The sequence below is a fragment of the Rattus rattus genome, chromosome X (genome assembly GCF_011064425.1).
Source record: "Rattus rattus isolate New Zealand chromosome X, Rrattus_CSIRO_v1, whole genome shotgun sequence".
NCBI classification, from domain to species: Eukaryota; Metazoa; Chordata; class Mammalia; order Rodentia; family Muridae; genus Rattus; species Rattus rattus.
Genome location: NC_046172.1, coordinates 117036640 through 117057601, shown reverse-complemented (window position 1 = coordinate 117057601; position 20962 = coordinate 117036640). Strand labels below are relative to the sequence as shown.

General features: G+C 40.0%; 1 protein-coding gene across 1 annotated transcript; it reads left to right on the top strand.

Annotated features, from left to right (window-relative positions):
* Positions 1-817: 817 nt before the first annotated feature.
* LOC116889132 (synaptonemal complex protein 3-like) lies at positions 818-15012 on the top strand. The gene is made up of 8 exons (XM_032890303.1): positions 818-886; positions 3279-3411; positions 3984-4053; positions 4445-4479; positions 7742-7859; positions 8640-8739; positions 12174-12272; positions 14671-15012. Exons 2-8 carry the CDS (start codon positions 3300-3302, stop codon positions 14773-14775), a joined length of 639 nt encoding a protein of 212 aa, XP_032746194.1. The 5' UTR covers positions 818-886; positions 3279-3299; the 3' UTR covers positions 14776-15012.
* The last annotated feature ends 5950 nt before the right edge of the window (positions 15013-20962 follow it).

Genomic DNA, 20962 nt, shown 5'->3' with positions numbered 1-20962 from the left:
CAGTAAAAATTATATTTATTTTCACTTATGAGTATGAACATATTTGTTTCTGCACAGGTACCCAAGGCCAGGAAAAAAACAACAAACAAACCATCTGCTATGTTTTGGGACCAAATTCTGGTCCTCTGCAAGGGCAACCCTGCTATAAACTTAATAAACTGGAAAGCAAGAGACCTCAGATCTAGAAGCTCGGTAGTTCGTGGGAGAGTCATGAAGGGAAAACCAGAAAAACTTTTGCTGGTTCTTGAACTTCTAGGGCACCATCCACATAAAGAGGGCCAGGTCCATGGGTCACGCTCAGAACCCATTTGTGCCATCCCCAGGGCCCAAGTGTATGCCCAGGGTCCATGCACCACCCCCAAGGCCCATGCGCATGCCCAGGGTCCATGCGCCACCCACAGGACACACTCTTATACCCAGGGCCCATGTACCACCCTCAGAACTTATGCGCATGCCCAAGGTCCATACACCGCCCCTAGGGCCCAGGCGCATGCCCAAGGCCCACACTCCGCCCCTGGGGCTTATGCGCATGCCCAGGGCCCATGCACCGCCCCCAGGGCCATGCGCATGCCCATGGCCCATGTACCGCCCCCAGGGCCATGCGCATGCCCTTGGCCCATGTACCGCCCCCAGGGCCATGCGCATGCCCATGGCCCATGTACCGCCCCCAGGGCCATGCGCATGCCCATGGCCCATGTACCGCCCCCAGGGCCCATTTGCCCCGGGTCCATTGCAGCATCAAGTGCGCATGTGCTTATCTTTCAGCCAATCAGCAAGGAGCCTTGATGGTCCCGGCTTTTCTCTCTCTCGGCTGAGACTCCATTTTGCCGAAGAAGCTTCAAGAAGAATGCTGGAGTTGTGAGAGTCTTCGCTTAACTGGAGACCGGTAAGCCAGGTTCATTCAACGCGGTTCAAGTGCAAGGAGGGGACAAGTGTAACGAGGAGGGAGTGTGAGAAGGAAAGGGATGTAAGAAGGAAGGAGTGTGTAGGAGGGGGAAGAGTGCGCTGCATTGAGGGAGGTCCGTCCAAGCCGCCATTTTATCTGTGAGACAAATCTGTTTGGCTTTACTCTGGATGCTGATGGAGGCCGTGGTCAACCCTTGCTTTAGTTGCCGGGAGGAAAATGGAGATGGTAGTGATCCTTACTGAGCTTGCCAAGGGGAAAATGGAGGCGGTAGTCAGTTTTGCCGAGGGCGCCAAAAGAAAAATGGAGGCAGTGGTAAACCTTGCTGAGGTCGTCAGTGGCAAAATGGAGGCGGTGGTGAATCTTGCTGACGTCCCTGAGAGGAAAATGGAGGCAGTGGTGAACCTTGCTAAAGCCTCTCGCAGGAAAATGGAAGTGGTGAGCCTTGCCGCGTAATGGACCTTGAATAGGCTGAAGGAAGCCTGGGTGGAAGGAAGGAAAGCCCAGAGGAGTGGGGACCCTGGGAAGTCTCAGCAGTCATTACAAAGATGGCAACTGAGATCAAAGAGGGATCCTATAAGAGAGATGAGGGGATGAGGGCAAGGAGGAGCTATAGAGGGTAGAAGGGATTGGATAATACAGACTTGGGTGGACTGAGGGTCTAGGATATGTTAAATGTATTGAGGAACCACTATAGGCCTCAGACGTGTGGCTGGAGGCATGTTGTCTGCAGCTGGTATATAGCAGAACAGAAACTTATTTCTGTACTCTCTTAAGCCAGACCTGTATCCTTTAAAAACTCACTTTAATTATCCTGTATATGTTGTTGCATGTTTGGTATAGATTGTATGGACATTACTTTTTCAAGAACCAGACTAGGTTTTTTTTTAAAAGGGTGTGTGTGTGTGTGTGTGTGTGTGTGTGTGTGTGTGTGTGCGCGCGCGCGCTGGGGAGGCTAGAGAGAATATTATGTCCACTGGGGTTTGAGTTCCAGGCATATTTGAGCTTGGACGCACTGACTGCTGATATTGATAAGACTGAATATTTGTCTTTGAGAAGGGGCGGTGACCTGGTGGCACACATCTTTAACCCCAGCACACTAGAGGCAGAGGATCTCTGAGTTCAAGGACAGCCTGGTCTACAAACTGAGTTCCAGGACAGCCAGAGTTACCAAGAGAGACCCTGTATTGAATTCCCCATCCCCAAGTTGCTCAGGGAGCCCAACTGCTGAGCCATTTTTGAAGTCCTATTTTTTGTTGTTTTGTTGTATTTTGTTTTGTTTCTGTAAGAAATGATACTGCTTGTATCTGCTTCAGTCTTTTGAGTATTGGGATTATAACAGTATACAGGCACATCCATCTTTTTGTTTGATCAATTAGGCTTTTGTTTGCTTGACTCTTTTTAATTTAGGATCTTGGGTTGGGGATTTAGCTCAGCGGTAGAGTGCTCGCCTAGCGAGCGCAAGGCCCTGGGTTCAGTCCCCAGCTCCGAAAGAAAAAAAAAAGATCCAAAAGATAGGATCTTACTGTAGGGCAGAATGACCAGATACTCCATTTTTAAGATAGGATCTTACTGTAGGGCAGAATGACCAGAAACTCCATATGTGGCTTAGTCTGGCCTTGAGATCGCCATTTTCAGCCTCCAGAATGGAATACTGTAATTAAAGAGATCAGAGTCATCATGTCTGTCATTTTTTTCTGGCAGTTTTGACAGTTGAGCCACACTTTCTTGCATTGTAAACATGACCAGTACCACCAAACTACATATCTAGCCCTGTCAATTTTTGTTTTATATTTATTTTGCTATGAGAAGATTTTGGGTATGTGTGTGATCTATAATGACAGCATCCACTGGCTTATTTGGGTCAGAGGCTCCCTTAAATATTTGTTAGATGTCTCATGCTTAAGTACAAACACATTAGGAGTCAAGGTTAAAGCTATCATTACATTTTTTCCTAAGATTTTAATTTTCAAGTATGTTTGGATGCAGGTAAGTATGGGTATGTGAGTTTAGTTGCTTGTGGAGGTCCGAGTTGTTATCCCCTCCTAGAGTTGGAGTTATAGGAAGTTCTGAGCCACCTGATGTGAGTATTGGGAATTAAGTTTAAGTCCTCTGCAAGAACAGTATGCATTCTTAATAACTGAGTCATTTCTTCAGTCCTCTTCATTTTTAAATTCAGAACTTACAGATTGCTGACTTCTGACTCAGTAATATATTAAAAACTGGTAACCTTTTATTCAACTCAGGTAATACTGATTGGATATTTTGCATTATATTGGTTTAAGTTCGTTGCTCTGGATTAAGATTAGAGATCTGTTCTTATTTCAGTTTTAAATGAGAAAACATTAAAATATATTTTTCCTGAAAAATACAGGCTACGTTTTTGAAGCTGATAATGGACAGTCGGAAGCACTTTTCAGTCTATAGCTTTTATAGTGGTGAAGACGAAGAGGAAGTGGGAGAAAATGATGATGTTCTGGAGTACTCAACACACTCTACTCCCAGAGGTACAATTTATCCAGTTCTGAATATTGATGGTATCTCATAGCTTATTTTTGTGTATTGGGTAAGGGGGCTGATGAGAGGACAATTTATAGGAATTGGGTCTTCTCCTCCCTCATGTATGTCTCAGATATAAATCATGTTGTTTTTAGGCTTGGAAGTAAGCTCTACTTTCTTACCTCCCATGTCATCTTACCTGCTTGATTCATTGGACTTTTTTTTTTTACATAGTTGCTTGAGATAGAATAAAAGGTTAATCTTTCCATGCACACTTGTTTTTTACTCTTATTTGTTCTTCATAAGTTTGTATAGTTCTAGAAATACATATGGTACCTTGCCTTTACAGTCTTCACACATCGATAATTTGTAAATAACTTACAATGGTATTACCTCAGAAAGACTTAAAAACTTATAAAACAGACATAATTTATGATTTTATTTCATCTAACCTTCAAAATAATAACGCATTTATGTTTATGCTTTAAAATACAGTGTTGGAAATGCCTGAAAGAATTACAAACAAACAAAAATAGCATATTTAATTTCAAATGTTTTTAATTTTTCTTGTTTAATACAGCAAGAAGCCCAGTATTTAGTAATACTGAGAAGACAGTGGTTCCTCCAAGAAGGGAAGGTAGAGATACAAGGTAATATATTGACTTTTTGCCTGCTCAAAAATTATTTCCATAATTGTAATCTCAGCACTGGGGAGGTAGAGGCAGGAGGAAAAGATGTTCAGTGACATTCTCAGCTACAAAGCTAGCTCACGGTCATCTTGGACTGAGTTCGCATTGAAAAGAAAAAAAAACACAAAAAGATTAGGAAGTTTATTCTGTTTTTATCTAACAAGCAGTGTATATGTTATTTTACATGTGATATTCTCTTGAAACCAAGCACTTATATTACAAACATTCAAGTGAAAGGTTTGGCTCTGTTTAGTGGTAGGTATCAAACTTAGTGCTTTGAACATTGGGGGGTGATACTTGACCATCGAATTAAACTCCCAGCTTTAACTTTTTAAATGCATTTTCTTTACAGAACTGAAGTAAAGAATAGGATGGAAAACATTGGAGGTACATTTTTTGATGTATCTGTATCTAGAGAAAGTTGTTTAAAGTATATACTGTTAATGTACTAAAAGATTATTAATTTGATCTATTTGTTTATTCTCAGTGATAGGATTTTACTCTAATATTTTTGACTTAGCATTGGAGATTTTCTTAGTTAACTTTTTCCTTAATAGGAAAGTAAAAGTGGTACTTTTGGGTATGTCTGACTTAAATGGAATTATAGAAAGTAAAATTGATAAGAAACTTTATAAAAATAATTCTTTGGATTAACAGATTTCTACATACACATCTTTATGTATATCAATGCTTGAATTTACTCTGTTCTCTAACTCTTCACTAGGAATCCTCCTGGGTTCTTTTCTCCCTCTCAACTTTTTTCTTTTAACATGGTGTCTTTATCATAACAACACCCCCCAGAACTTCGTAGACTCCCAAACCTTAATGGGCTCCCAGAATTTATTACAACTGATACCATGATAGAAGCACCATTCAGGCCAGCAAGTAGGAAGAAATTCCTCCTGTTTTAGTCAGGGTTTCTATTGCTGTGATGAAAAAACATGACTAAAACAACATGGGAAGTAGTAGGTTTATTTGGTTTACTACACCAAAGTTCAATATTTAAGGAGGCCAGAAGAGGAACTCAGATAGGTCAGGAACCTGGAGACAGAAGTTAAGAGAGATATGGAAGAGTGCTGCTTACTAGCTTGCTTCTCATTGCTGGTTCAGCCTGCTCTCTTACAGAACCCAGGAGCATGTGCCAAGGGATGTCACACTGACATAAACACACACACACACACACACACACACACACACACACACACACGGAGAAAGAGACAGACAGAGACAGACAGAGATAGACCTGGGCCTTCTCCCATCACTAATTAAGAAAATGCCCTACAGGCTTGTCTGTAGTCCCATCCTATAAAGGCATTTACTTACTTCTCTTAGATGGGTTTATGTCAAGTTGACTAAAAAGAAATCAACTACAAAAAACTAGCCAGCCCACCTGTTAAAAAAGTAACAATGACAAAGTCAGTGATTCTAGGATGTGGTTGGGAAAGTCTCTGAGTGGAAAATTCATACATGTAGTAACCCTGCTTTTTTGTTCCTGTAGTCCCATTACTGCCTGATATGCCAACCAGAATATGGTTTTTATGTGTAAAAGGTTAAGAAGTAGAAGGACCGGGACTGCATCATCTGGAAAATTTCCCCATACATCCCCTGGCCTGCAATAAAGACTTTCTATTCAGCTTTAAGAAATAACCATATGGTGGTCTCTGGTGGGATCACCTTGAAATACTCCATAGACCTGGCTCAGGCTTGCCTCAAACTCAAAGGCACGTACCTGCCTCTGCCTGGGCCAGACTCTCTTACGATGTATGTATTTAGCACACTGAGTCCAATTAGTTCTGCCCATAGCATTTTAACAATAAGTTATGTCTGAAAAATCAAAGACAATTTTACTGGTCAGTGAGAGATCTTCAGTTAGATGCCAAAAAATCATAATTATCAGTTTTATGAGCTTTGTAAGAGATAGTACTCATTTATTGAATCTTATGCAATAATATTTTAATTTCTGAGGTATTATTATTATTATTATTATTATTATTATTATTATGTTACTTCCCTTTCTTCCTTCCAAATCCTCCAATATATGCAACCCCTGTATTATTTCAAAGTCATTTAAATCTTGTGATATATGTTTATTTTTAAATTGTGACAATTAAAGAAATACCTCATCCAGCTTAAGAGACAGTATTTTTTAAAAACAGCTAACATTTCTTCCTTTTCAAGGATAATTTATACTATCAAGTCTTTTGGGCTGTTTCCCAGTTGGGTGATGTTAGAGTACCTGTTTTGTACATTTATTATAGGTGCTGAAAACATCAAATACTTATGTAATAGTTAAGTTTCATCATAAGTAGTGACAGTTGATTTTGGTATATGATATGGCATATTTTTGGCAAACATTATTTGAAGTATTAAAATTTTTTATGAACTGTAAAAATGTTTTATAAAAGCTTCACAGAATTTTTTAAAATCTTCTTAATAATTACTAAAGTAAAATTGTTTCCGTCTTTGGCCCTTGCTTGCATTTGTAAAAAGTCCATCAAATTATCATTGCTGCATTATGGATAAATTTTATCACTTCATTGTTATCCTTTTTGAATGCTTGCTTTCAATTTTTTTAAAAATTCAACTTAATTTAAAATTATTTTGAGACAAGGTCTCACTATGCAACCTTAGTTTGTCTGGCATTTGCAGTATCTGCCTGCATCTGCCTCCTAAGGGGTATAAAAGGAGTGTGACCCCCACATCCATCCTGGATTCTGGCTCTGTTTCGTTGTTGTTGCTTTTTTCCATATAATTAGTTGCAACAATAATGCAGTCAAACATCCTTCCAATGGGAGAGTATCCTATAAACTAAAAAAATGTCTTACGATTTTTCCATGGAAAAATTAAAGTTCATTTTGTTTTGTTATTTTGTTTATTAAAATTTTTATATCTCCAATTTTAAAACATTGTCTTTAGTAGGAATATCAGAATTATAGTAATGTTAGGTAGTTCACATTCACAATGCTTAGGAACAGAGATGTTTCATATACTTAGAATTTTGTTTAACTTTGGAATATTTCTATGAACATTACTGCTTGAGTATATCTAGTCTAAAAATTAAAAATTTTGATTGCTATAAAATACAACATGCATTAGGCATTTTCTTGACGCTATTTTTTCTCCTATCTTTTACAAGAATAACTTGAGTATTTCTCGAATAAGATTAATTTTTCATTTTTTATAATTGGAAATTTTACTTTATTTTTACAGTCCAGTTGTTTCCTTCCAGTCAACTATCCCACAGTTCCTTATCCCATTCCTCTTTCCCCCAGACTTCAAGAGGATGCCCCACCAAGCCCCTAATTCGGCAGGCCTCCCCACTCCCTGGGGCCTCAAATCTCTAGAGGGTTAGGTGATGTTTCTCCCAGTGAAGCCAGACCAGGAAGTCCCCTGCTGTCTATGTGTCAGTGGCCTCAGATCAGGTTATATATGCTGCCTGGTTGGTAGCTCAGTGTCTGAGAGATTTCAGGGGTCTGGGTTAGGTGAGACTGCTGGTATATCTCTGTTATTGTTCAATGGCTTTTACTTTTATCTGTGTTCACTTGCATATGTGGGAGCAATGTTTTTTTCACACTTGATCTTAGCCAAAAGGCCGAGAAGCGATGCAATGTTTTTTTCAACATTAAATTATACTATTCTTTCAATGTAGCTCACCTTAGCAATGCTGTTCTTGAAAAAAAAAAGAGAATGGAGTCATACATTAAAGGTGCTGTTAAAGACTGTGACAAGCATATCAAACAACATTGGAAAGTTCATCAGGATGAAGTGTAAGATCCTTTCTTTATAGCCATATTTGTATGATGTTCTAGTTTATCCATTGGTGCTAATTACTCCCTTACACGGAGTCAAGTAAAAATTTGTGGCTCTGTTTTTCTTCATGTTGATAGTTTCCTGGACTGAAATAAGTTTCTGGGAAGCCTGTAAATATCATTGTTTTCTCTTTTTAAATAATAATTGAGGAGAATTAGTGTTTCTAAAAGGCCATTCCTGTTCATTCTGGAAGTACAGTCAAAGGTGGATGTCATAGAAGCTATTAATTTTTTATAGATATGTTTGACAAGGTAGAAAAAAGTCAATTTCATATAAACAATTTATGTATTTTACAAGATTTAATTATTCCCTTGTAATCTTGGCTGTGTCAAATAGATAAAAGTCTTAAGTAAAATATTTCTATTTGGAACTCATGGTGTTGATATTAGAGCATGTATTCAGTAGAAAAAAATGGAAGAAAACTGCTTGGAGATGAACTGATTTTTCACGTCATTATGTATATGATATTGTGTGTATATATATACACACTTATATAAATATATACAGATAGGTGAATGGTCAAACATTCTTATTATTTAATAAGGCATTGTGATCAGATTTTTAGCTAGAAACAATACTTCTGGAATCAATAAAAGTCTAATTTTACTTTTTAATTTCCCATAAGAATATTTACTTTGCTATAATGTCCTTTTATATTGTATAAAACGGGAATTAAATTCTTTGTACATTCTCTTCATCTTGATCTGTAACATGGCATTCATTATTATGTTTTACAGACGGGAGTTTAAAATTGAATATACTGAGCAGATTATAACTCTGTTTCATCAGTGGGATTCCGATATGAAGAAAGTTGGAGATCTCGAAGATAACCTAACTGTTGGTATCACAATTGGTGTTATACTTCATCTATTATAACTAAGTCTCAAGTAAAAATAGAGAAGCTAACCTTGCTTAAATCAAAGGGAAATGAGTCAGATTTTGTGATGTTACTAGTCTTGTGTTCTGTTCCTGGTGAACCATAAAGCACAGTAATATAGACACATTCAGTGCTCATAAAAAAGCCATTTGACTTTTGATATTAGCTAAGACCTTGTAATTTCAAGCAGCAGAAACTGGTAAAAGAATAAATGAAAGATTACTGATTTGTATAAAAGAAATTGTGGGTAGGTTTGCTTCAGACATAGTTAAATGGTGTGAGGGATGCATTATGTAGTATTATGTAAGCTGTGTCTGGGTCTTAGTGAATTTACTGAACGCCATATGGACTTCCGTTTTCAGACTTAACTACAAATTTATTAGCTTTAGTGAACTGAGACAGGCCTTTCTTGATAGCCCTGGAATAATATTCCTGTGCAGGAATTATCACTGAACTAGTTTTGGTTGTCTTCCCATTCCTGAATCCATCACTGTCATCAGAATATGGTTTGCATCGTTTTCTTCCTCTCATCTTCTTGCTCTTCTTCTTTCTCCCTTGTTTCACACAACCTTTCCTTCCTTTTCTCCTCTTTCTCCTTCTGACTTCTTGACTTAACCCAGGGCACGTTTGCAAGTTAGATGAGCACATTTTTGCAAAGCTTAAAAGAACCACTTCACAACATCATTTACCCTCAGTAGTAAAAAATATGTTACTTATCTATTCCCATCAAAATTAACCCCATGCATACATTTTATGTCATCAACTACACTTTTCATCAGTTTCTTTTCACTTTTTAGAAAACCATTTTCATTATATCAGAACAGTTGTGGGGTTGGATGGTTTCCATTTGAAACACTTGTGACATTCAGTGGAGCACTAGTATGTGAGGATGGAGTTGAGAAAGCCATTTGTTAAGGACGGAGAGTTGAGAATTGTTAATTTTAGTTAATTTTTAAACCATGAAGATCAAATGAAGTCATCGAAGCCATCAAGAGGTGACTGAAGCTGTAAATGAGAAGTGTAAGGGCACCTAGATGTCTGGGGTCCTTCCGTGCATTGGTTCTCAAGGGTGAGAGTGAGCTGGTAAAACAGATTGAGAACAAATAATTGATTAGGTAGAAATTAAATTCCTCCAAGTAAAGGAAGCCTTCTAAAAGAAGAAGAGATTACTACTTTTGCAGTATGCCACTTGCATGTGAAAGAAGATAGATTTGACAATTTAGAGTTCATCATTGGTGTACTGAATCTGCATGATTAGATTGAAAAAGTGAGCAGAAACTGTATAGAAATAAATGTGCTACATGATAGGAAAACCTATGACAGGCCAAGGAGTAATATAATGGTTTCTGTTGTTTGTTCTAAGAAGAGGCATATATTTACAATGAGGAAAGCAAAGGCAACTGCTGAGTTTCTAAGAATGGGGCATGTGAAGAGATTGAACTTAGTCCAAAAGAAGTGTACCACAGGTTTAAAACTAGAAGGGAAAGCACATGGCATACACACATAGATACCTGGGAGATGCAATGATGGGAGACTGAGTCATCACTTGGGTACATGTGTACATGTGTACATTTCTGTATACTCCATGAAGTGGGGTCATCTGATTGTGAAGGTGATGCTGTTAGGTAGAGTAGCTAGAGCTGAGGTTTGCAAATTTAACATTTAGCCAACTAAATGCAAAAGAGTAAGTACTGAGAAAAGTTTATATGCAAAGTGTTGTGGTATGTTTTTAAAAAATGGAACACCAACCCACACTATCGACAATACCGTTAGGCTGCATGGCATGTGTGTGGCGTTCTCATCTCAGTCAGCCAGACTCGGCAGACTCTCTGTCCTAGAGCTTTCAAAATATCTCCACCTTACTCACTAAATTCCCAATTTCCATCCCATGCTACTTCCAGCTACTCTCTGGGCCCTGTGACGATCTCACCACCATGGTTGCAGTGACTTCCCTTCTAGTTCCCATGGCAGGTCGCTGCCAAACCAGCCCTGTGGTTATAATCACAATTCCCAGTAACCCAGCAAAATCAAAACTCTAGAAGCTTGTAAGTTATCAATCAGATTTATAACAGTAAATTCTCACCCCACAAAACATCCACACAATAAACGCAGAGCCAATTGAAAGTGATAGAAACTGCCCACTTAGATAAGACAAACTGTCCTGTAATAATCCAGTCCTTAAAAGATATTTATAACTACCCATGACAATTTAAAGCCACATAGATCTGGGTCATCTTTCTCCTCCATCTTGGTTCTTCTTTCTTCCCTCTCCCTCCTCTCAAAAACTCTGTGCCTGCCTTACTTTTTCACTGTTAAATTACAGGCCTTGACTTACCTTGTGCCTGCCCTCACCTGCATATAGACATCAACCCACAGCAAAGGGGTAATTTTAATAACTGGTTATGGAATTTAAGGCTAGAAAGAGAAAACTGAAGATAACAGGAGTAGGTACAACAGTGAAAAGAATGTAGAGTTAATGGATGTTTTTGGTCATGAAGGATCATATAATACTGGGAAGAGTAAGCTACAGTAGAATGTGTATATGAGCACATAATATGTGGAGAGAGAGTTTCTATAACGATTATAGCATAGATTCTAGAAGCATAATGTTTCGGATCTTATTCAGATTTCAGTAATAGGTAGTTCAGGAACAGCAGACCATGTACCACTGTATCTCACTTTCCTCATCTTGGAAATTGAATGGTGAGCATCCATTTCCTGTAGCTGTTTGAAGTATTAAATGAGTTTGCACAGACTTAATCTATATAATAAGGTTCAAAACAACATCTGCCATGGAGTTAATAATGCATATTTGCCATTACCAGCAGTATAGAGAGATGTGTTAACACCAGCGGCAAAATCTAAATGAATGTATAAAGTAGGTTAGAGGGCAGAGTCCTTGGTGGAGAATAGGTTAAGGAGCTGAATGGACACCATTGTTGAAGAATCACCTGTGTAGACATTGTGAGAATAAGTTATATCTTGAATATGAAGAATTCCTGCTCATTGGCACAAGCTGCATGCATGTAATTCCAACTGCTAGTAATGTTGAGGCAGGAAGATCATGAGTTCCTACTGCTCTGTGCAGTGCAGAATATGTCTAAAAGTTCCTATGCCAGAACTTTGAGAATGTTTTTTTCCTGGTTAGTGACAAAAACAAGAATTGCCTAAACTAAGTGATAAAAAATATCAAAACAAATTATTGATTACATCTATTATAAAAACAAGTCCTTTTAAGGACTCCTTTTAAGATTAATTGATAATTGTTCTTTCTGAATTGAATATTTTAGTCCATGTGGTTAGCTGAGTTGTAGACTTGATCTACAGAACAGCCTCAAAAGCAACAGACTTCATACATGCCTGCTATTACATAGCTATTCATTTCTATTTGTAGAGTGCCTTCTGTCAGCAACAGAAGACCTTTCAACAAAGTAGATCACGGCAGAACCACAGCCTGAAAGCACTTAAGCAGGAAAATGACAAGTTCTTAAAGGTATGTAATACATTATAACACAGTACATTCTCTTAATACATTTTTACTGATTTCTATTCTGAATTAATTGTGACTGAAGTAATAAGCAAATTGGCAGATCTCTTCATGATTTTGATGAGGAATTATTCAAAACAGAAAACGTTGAGACTTTCTATCAGAAATGTGCATACACATCAAGCCTGTATATTAACATCATTTTAACATAATTATTTGAACGTGTATACCTTAATACTGTAGAATAAGGGAGTACTTAGTTGAGGTTGTCCAGTATTTTTCTTTCCAAATGTACTATAGAAATATTTTCTGACACAACAGATTTTAGAATAATTACAATGGCCAAAATGGTTTCATAATCTTTTTTTGAGTCCAGAACATAAAAGGTGAGGGTTAAAATTTGTAGATTCAGGGGATATAGAGGTGGCTCAGCAATTAAGATCACCTGCTGCTCTGTCAGAGAACTGGAATTTGCTTCCCAATGTCAAGAGGCTCATGACTCCAGCTGCAGGAGATAGGACACCCTCTGCTGGCGTTCATGAACACCCATATGCATGTGTGTGCACATAGACATGCCCATATAGATAAATGATAAAACCTTTTAAAATGTTACACATTTATAGAATTACCTATAAGTAAGCATATGCACATATTAATAAGTCAAGGTCCCAACAGTAGTTTTAAGACACTTTCAAATACTATTAATTTCTAGAAACATCAAAGAGTGGGTCTGAAGTCCAATTAGAGCGTTTTTGGTTACTGCCAATGTGTTCATGCCACTGCTGCAACTTTAGGGTTATTATGTCGCGCTAGAAATTGTGCTTCATATTCACTGTTGCCTCTCTTGGAATCTTTCCTGCCACCATGAAAACTAGTTCACAGGGAGGCTTTCAGGTCAGATCTAGCTTGGGTCTTCTTGGTCCTATATCCAAAGTGCACAAAAGAATAGTTTAGTTTTAAAAAACTATTTAAATATTGAGCAGAGGATTAATTCCATATGTCTGCCAAGTAAGCTATCTAAGCTTGTTCTTTTCTGCAAATCTAATCTATAACTGCCTCTTCTACAGGATCCTTTCCATCTACTATATATGCTCATTAACATCATCTCTCTACATAATTGCCTTATACTAGACATATTTTTCCCTTGAATATTTTTAATTCCTTTATTTTTGAAGAATTATTCTTTTACCAATGTAGTTAGAATCACCCCATTTTCTATGCATAGCTAAAATTAGATTTCTTTTCTATTCGTTATATGTTTGAATATTGTCACTTTTCATTCAAATGTCCCACCAAAAGTTATTATTATTATTAGTTACATATTATTTTAAAAATCTATCCACATAACAGCACAACGGCAATACTAGACAAAAGTAACTTCGTTAAGCAATTCACTCCACTTTAAATGGATATAGTGGAAAATAAAAGTGGACAATACCAGGTTCTTGGGGGAGCCTTGAGAGAGAAAAGATGGAAAGTTGAGACTAGCTTGGCTACAGCATGATCCTGTAATAAAACAGAAGTAAAAAATGTAGTTTTGTTTTATATAGCTTGAAAACAATCTCATAATACAGAGAATTTGATTAACTTTATTCACGTTGTTAGTCATAATAAATAAACTATAGGAGTTGGGGATTTAGCTCAGTGGTAGAGCGCTTGCCTAGCAAGCACAAGGCCCTGGGTTCGGTCCCCAGTTCCGAAAAAAGAAAAAGAAAAAAAAATAAACTATAACCTGATACTTGAGAACCTTATTAGAAATTTTCAAAAATGATCATGGGTTTTCTAGTGTTTCTAATTCTACACAGTTTTGTCCTTCCTCTATATTTAAAGGTATGGTCTTAATGTGGCTAATTCTGGTCTTGGTCTACCTATATTCCTGAGAATATCTGTGAGGCCCTTAATCCTTCTGCCTTCACCTCTCTAGCGCTAAGATTACAAGCACATCTCACTACTTGGTTTATACTGCCCTAAGAATCAAATTTAGGATTCATTCATGCTAGGCAGGCACTCTTCCAACTAACATAAATCCCTGGTCCCACCTGCTTTTCAGACTGAGTCTTAGTATATTGTCTAAGTTAGTGTTCAGTTCTTTATCCTTCCAGCTATGCTTTAGGGTGACTGGTGAGCTTTACTTTTTTTGCTCTATCTAAACTTAGCCTCCCATTAAACTATTAATTCACACAAGGTGTACTACTTTTGCCATTCCATAATTACCTTTGATTCACATATATATTCTTTATGGTATGAATTTGGGTGTTTATATATTACAATGGTTTTATGAAGATGGAATAGATAAAGATAATATATGAATATGAAAAGATTCTTAATTTTGACAATTAATTTTAAATTTTAGAACCTGTGATGTAAAGCTGTTTTATAATTAAACCATTCTTTTGTGTTTTAGAGTATGGAGAACTTGGAAAAGGACAAGAGCAGTGTACTTTCTAGTATACACAGTGAGTTTAAAAAGCAAATTGTTTTCCTGCAAAGAAAAATTACAGATGGTTAAGTATCAATTTCTAAAAGCATGGAATAGAAAAAGCACCAAGATAATTTGTTTTCCTGATGTTAAATGTTTTTCTGATGAGTCTTGAGAAAATCTTGAACCTGAGTTGATGTAATTCATATTATCTCAGACACATGTCTTACCAATTTGACTGTATTTTATATTATCTTCTGTCATTAACTGTTTAAAGTGTGGCACCTCTATTCCGATTGAGTTCTAAATAAACAGTTGTTAACCTGTGGTAGTGAATTTTTCTTACAATGCTAATTAACTTTTAAGAGTAAAGATATAGGTTTAGAGGCATGGAATGGTAGTAAGTGCCTTCAATCTCAGCACTTGGGAGGCAGAAGCCAGTGGATCTCTTGAGTTCATTGCCAGCCTACTCTATAAAGCAGCAGTAGCCTAAGACCACTGGGAAACACAGATATTTACATGATGGTTTATAGTAGTACATTCCAGGACATTTAAGGCTATATAGTAAAACCTTGTCTCAGAACAATATGTAGGTTTTGGGTTCAGAATGGGTACATTTCTTATCAATCACAAGGCACAAATGATGAGGCAGTGGGGGACTAGGCAACGTCTAACCTCACTTCAAAAGTCAAATCTCTCCTGGGGGACACTGAGCTAATTTAGACTTAAGGAACATGAATGAGGTATTACTGACAGAAATGTTGGTGACCTGCAAAAAAGCCACACCAGGATGTTTTCACCCAGTATAGATAATGGCTTCCCATAAATTCATAGATGGAATCGCCCAACCTATATACTTTAACCACTCCCCAACTAAGAGGAGTGGTGAGACCTGAACAAATCTCGCTGCCTCTCCTATGAAGGAATGATTGTGCAGTCAACAAGCCTATGTCACTGTTTTTCTTAAGAGATAAACTGCCATATGAAAATGGCAGTTCTGTTTGTAGGATACTGATGTATAACATCCCCCATTTCCAAGCATTTTCTGGAATATTGTTCTGGGAGTAAGATTCTGTGAGGACACAGAAGTAACATGTAGAGTGTAATCAAGCATATGGAACGTTTTGGTCCAGGCACTATTCCAGGAAATGCGCTGAAGCTCACAATTCCAGGCTCTAAACGTGACTATGGGTGCTGGCACAGTCACTGCTCTTGTATATAGGATTAGGGAAACACACTAGTGTTGGGCTTAAATCTCGCCACAGTGTCCAGACAGAATATACCAAGCCAAATATGGTTCCACATGGAAAGGTTTAATGAAAGAAGAGTAGAAGAGAGGCAGAACAAAGGAGGCCGACCTTTGTGAGCACATGGAAGGAAGGGGGGAATGGGGACAGAAGGGACAGGGAAGAGGGCATGGGAGTGTAGAAGAGTAAGGGCAAGAGAGTAAGAGAAAGGGGAGGGGGCAAGCAGCCCCCTTTATAGTCAGGCACAGCTGGCTGTTGCCAGGCAACTGTGGGGCGGAGCATACCTAGCTATTGCCAAGTAGCCGTGGAAGTGGAGCTTAGGCAGAATACCAACATTCCCCCATTTTGGTTTAATTAATAAAAAATTAAAGGCTACAGTGGAGCAGGAATAGGGTGTCATGATCTCCTGACCACTTTCTGCTTGCTCTAGGAACCCAGAAATGTGGATATGGATGTTTGTCCAGTCTTAAGACTTGCAGCCTTTTGTTGTCCAGGGTCTGTGGAACCATCTGAGGATAGGTCAGAAGGAACAGGTCCAATAGAAGTTCCTGTCTGTGGAGGAGATTGGAGACCTGGAGGCACTTCTCTGAGTGTCCCAGGTGTGTAGGTGCCTGGACTTGACAAGATGCTGACACACACACACACACACAGAGAGAGAGAGAGAGAGAGAGAGAGAGAGAGAGAGAGAGAGAGAGAGAGAGAGAGAGAGAGAAAAGATTGAGTGCATTTGGGAGAAAAGAAAATCTTTTATCTTAGATGTACATTTGAAACCCAGAGGAATCCCACCCTCTGGAATATGTAGCTGTGGGAACCTTTAGGCAGATGTACTTATCTGGGGGAGTCTATTTGGTCCATGAGAGATAGGTCTGAGTGGGTTTCCTGTAGCTTATAAGTTTACAAAAAAGAGATAAATAAATATGAGTTAACAACATGAACATTCCTTTAAGATAAACTTTTGTGAGCAGAAGGAACAATTGTCCCTCAAAAACTGTACTGATGTCTTAAAACAGTTTGTCATGAAAAAAAAAAAAGACAGACATAGAAAGCAGTTTCCAAATCCCACTTGGAAAGAATGTTTAGCAACAGAGGGTTCTGGGGCCCTCCCCAGACTGGGGTTCTACCTGAGAAGTTGCAAAGGAAGCACATGTCCTGTACAGTAGGTTGGTTGGCTAGAAAGAGCAGAAGGGCTGCTGGTGAGCTTGAGTTTGGGCAAATGGGTGGAGCAAAACAGAGGCCCCAACTTAGCTAGAAGATCCTTCCCAATAAGGGGCCAGGCGTGTTGGCTCTACCAAAAGGAATGAGGAGAGGTACACCCCAAAATGTAACCATGTGGTGGGTTTGGTGAGGAAGGTAAGGTCTGTCCCCTATCCTGACAAATGGGGGCAATGTGTGAGAGAAGTGTGTCCCCTAGAACCCACAGGACCAAGTAAGTGGCCCCAGTGTCCAAGCGGAAGGAAATGGGCTGCCCACATGCCATGATGGTTACCTGGGGGCTCCCTGCTGGTGATGGCAGTGGTCAGGTCCAGGGAACTCAGGCCCCTTCATTTGTCCAAAGCCAATCCTAGGAGATCCACTGGAGGGTTATCTGGACATGATGTCCCTCTGTCCTGTGCAACATGAGAGCAATCGACAGCCCAAATGTTCCTCCTGATGGCATTTAGAACAGACCCTCTTGGCTTTTGGAAGTTTGGGCAAGCCCTCGCCCAATGACCTTGTTGGCCACATCTGTAGCAGGAGACTGGTGGTCTCTTAGTCTTAGAAGACCAGGAGGTCCAGGCAGTGGCTGAGGCTGGTCAGACAGCTGTCCAGAATATGGTTATTTTAGTCTGAGAGCCTTCTCAACACTTCCCATGGTACACCCTAAAGGTCCGCGCCAAAACTTCTGCCTGTGAAGTTAGGGGCTCTCTCTCTAGCTTGTCAAGTTTGTCTTTTAGGTCAGGGTAGCTCTGGGAAAAGAAAATAGGTCATCAGACGTTGCTTATTTGAGTTTTCAGGTGTATTCACAAAGCCTTTGGTAAGGTGTTCAAAATTGGATGGCTTTTCATTTTCCAAATAACTTGAAGTTTTGTTTTGTTTTTAATTATTGGTTTTCAGACTGTCCTAAAAAGACAGGCCAGGAGACAGTCATAAATCTATCCTCCTGGCTAAAATACCAGTCAGGAATTGCACTTTCACTAGATCTTTGGTCAGGGTGCTACACAAACCCAATTGATATGTTGGTCTGCATTGGGAGTTCTCACCTGCTCCCAAACCTCACCCTCAGGAAGTAAATTATTAGTAACACCAAATGTCAAGACAGGATAGGAATGAAAAATCTGCAGAGCAAGGGAGTAGTGTGTATGCAGACTTGTGAAGCTGAGGCACTGGCACGAGGGTGGCAGTGTGAACCCACTGGAAAAGACAGTATGAACACTGTTTGTTCTCGATGCTGTGGAGGGCCGAGCACAGGAGTAAAGTCCTGGACAGAAAGAAAGAGCTCGCTTGCAAGCAGAATCCCTGGCAGGAAGCAAGGGATGGGACTAGACTCGCTTTTCCTGGTGCTGCTAAGAGGCAGGCAGAGCACAGAAGTGAGTGCGTGAGAGAGTGCACCAAGTGTAGGGGTCCCATGCTCATGGGAAAGCAGATCTCACAGACAGGCCCTGGCTGATGCAAGGGACAGGGCCAGACCTGCTTTTCACGAGGCATGAACCAGGAGTTGCAACAGTGCAACAGCAACGAGGAAGGGAGGAGGGGGGAGGTCTAGGGGTCTCACAGACAGAGTCCCTGTCAGACTCAAGGGATGGGGCCAGACATGTGTTTCCTGCTGCTGTGAACTAGGGACTGCAGCAGTGCAGCAGCAATGAGGAAGGGAGGAGGGAGATGGGGCCAAACAGAGATACTGTTTTCTGCTTAGTGTAAATTAGACCAAAACATCCCAGGAAATAGGGACAGGCAAAGTACCGATAGACCCATGAACGAGAATAGGAATTATTAATAGGGGTTATCAATTATTAATACCAGGGCTGGGGCTACACTCAGAACCGGTGCTCCTGAGCCAGAGAGCAGTTTATTCATGCCCGACCTGGCATTTTAAACTGTCTCAAAAACAGGGAGGTGGGAAAAGATCCTAGAATGAGAGTCAGTAAAAAGATTCATCCCTAGAGGCAGCACAGGTAAGCTCCAAGCTCAAGAATGCTCCCCTGACACCATGTGTGCACCATGGAAAGTCAAGCTCTGAGGTAAAGAAAGCGCACAGAGGTCAAGTAGGTCACTGCTCACTAGCACCTGCTTGAAGAGGGCGCTCTCCTTGGCAGGCAGCTGCATGCGGGGCATCAAGGCGATGGGGTGGCCTGCTGGACTGACCAGCCAGTACTCGCAACACAGGTTACTTCAGTGGGATGCCACAGGAAGCGAAACAGAATGCTTAGAGCGAAGGTAGATGAATGTTTGGGCATAAAGAACTTCCTTCCATTTACCAGACAGGTTACCTCAGCGGGATGCCACAAGAAGTGAAAAACAGAGAGTGATTAGATCAAAGATGGTTGGTGAGAGCCTAAGTGACCCCATGTGGAAAGAGCTGGTACTATGTGGTGAACCATGGAGGGCAGCTGTTCACACAGAAGGAGGCCGGCCATGGGCATGTGGAGGGAAGGTGGGGATGGGGAGAGAAGGGACAGGGAAGAGGGCAGGAGAGCAGAGAAGAGTAAGCGAGAAAAAACAGCTGTTACCAGGTAGCTGTGGGGTTGGAACTTAGACAGAATACCAACAACCAGTTCATGTAGAATGTTGATAATTTTGAATATGACTACAGCCCAGTGCACAACTACATCTGGCTGACAGGATTTAAGTCTACTGAGACTAGTGTCAGTCCCAGCTTCCATCTAGAAAGTCAGAGACAATCGAGGTCAAAAAATGTGTTTCTGGCGACTTAATACAAGTACCAACCCTGTTTTGTCCCTGAGTAGAAGTGCTTTAAATGTGTGACCCTTGTCATGTCTCCATAATTGGACACCAAGCAGCAAAAGATGGTCAGGAGACAGCAATTGGAATACAGGCTGGAGTTCAGAGGGATGCAGTTTGATTTGTTTTCAGTGTCTTGGTTACTGGGGGGAAAACCAGAAATAAACTTCTGGGCCATTTTGATGAGCTGGGAGCTATTTATCCCTGCAAATCCCTCTAGCTTTTGGAGCTTTTCTCATACACAGCCAGGGCTGATTTTCAGATAAAAACCAAAGTTAATGCCCTACCATTTTCTGGATCTAGTATGTTGAAAGGGTGTAAATTTGGAAAGCGTCCTGTAACTACTTTAGAAGTGCCCTAGGAAACTCTTAAGGGCCCTAAAGTACCTTAGTGGTCTTAGATAAATTTGTGTGTTTTCAATCTGTACCATGAATTCCAGGCCTAATGTACCTGAAAAGTGTCCAGGGTTTGTGAACCAACATACATATTGGAGTTGCAATCAGGGTGCTTAGATGGGAAAGTTGTCTCAAAAGTGAGTAGCTTTTCAGTATTCATGCCAATTGCTGAGGCCACAAGCTCATTTTCTTGCTTCTGCTTCAATGTGAGCCCTTCCCTTGAAGTAACTAGTCAAAAGGAGCCTCTGGGAACCATCCCAGGTAGATCAATGGGGACAGAGCACAGATGACAGGAGGAAGGTTGGCACTCAGGGCCTATCAGAAAAGGGTCCAACAGTTATACAGATCACAAGTAGAAAAAGGAACATAGATCAGGAAAGGACAATACCTGCTAAGTCATTGATTGCCCCCATTCCCAGGAAGCAGTGGGTCCTGCCAATGTGGAAAAACAGGCATGAACCTGAGTCAGGTCCAGAGAATGATGGGCTCTTAAGCAGAAAGCCAAGGGCAGTGAAGGAAATGGAAGAAGTTGGGGAAAACTGCACATCTCCAGGAGGGATAGCGATGATCACAGAAGAGGGGATTGGAAACAAGGGGTTTAGATCCAGAAGGGGAAGTGAAAGAATTTAGGATGGGGGTAAGAGTGGGATGGGACAGAGGGCCCTGGTGTTGGAGGAAGGATAATGAATATGGAAG

Bases quoted from the DNA above. Each gene is read 5' to 3' on its own strand.
- LOC116889132 (XM_032890303.1), top strand. From the start codon at position 3,300: ATGGACAGTCGGAAGCACTTTTCAGTCTATAGCTTTTATAGTGGTGAA. The intron at 7,860-8,639 runs GTAAGATCCTTT...TATGTTTTACAG, and splicing joins AAAGTTCATCAGGATGAAGT to ACGGGAGTTTAAAATTGAAT. The intron at 8,740-12,173 runs GTTGGTATCACA...TTCTATTTGTAG, and splicing joins ATCTCGAAGATAACCTAACT to AGTGCCTTCTGTCAGCAACA.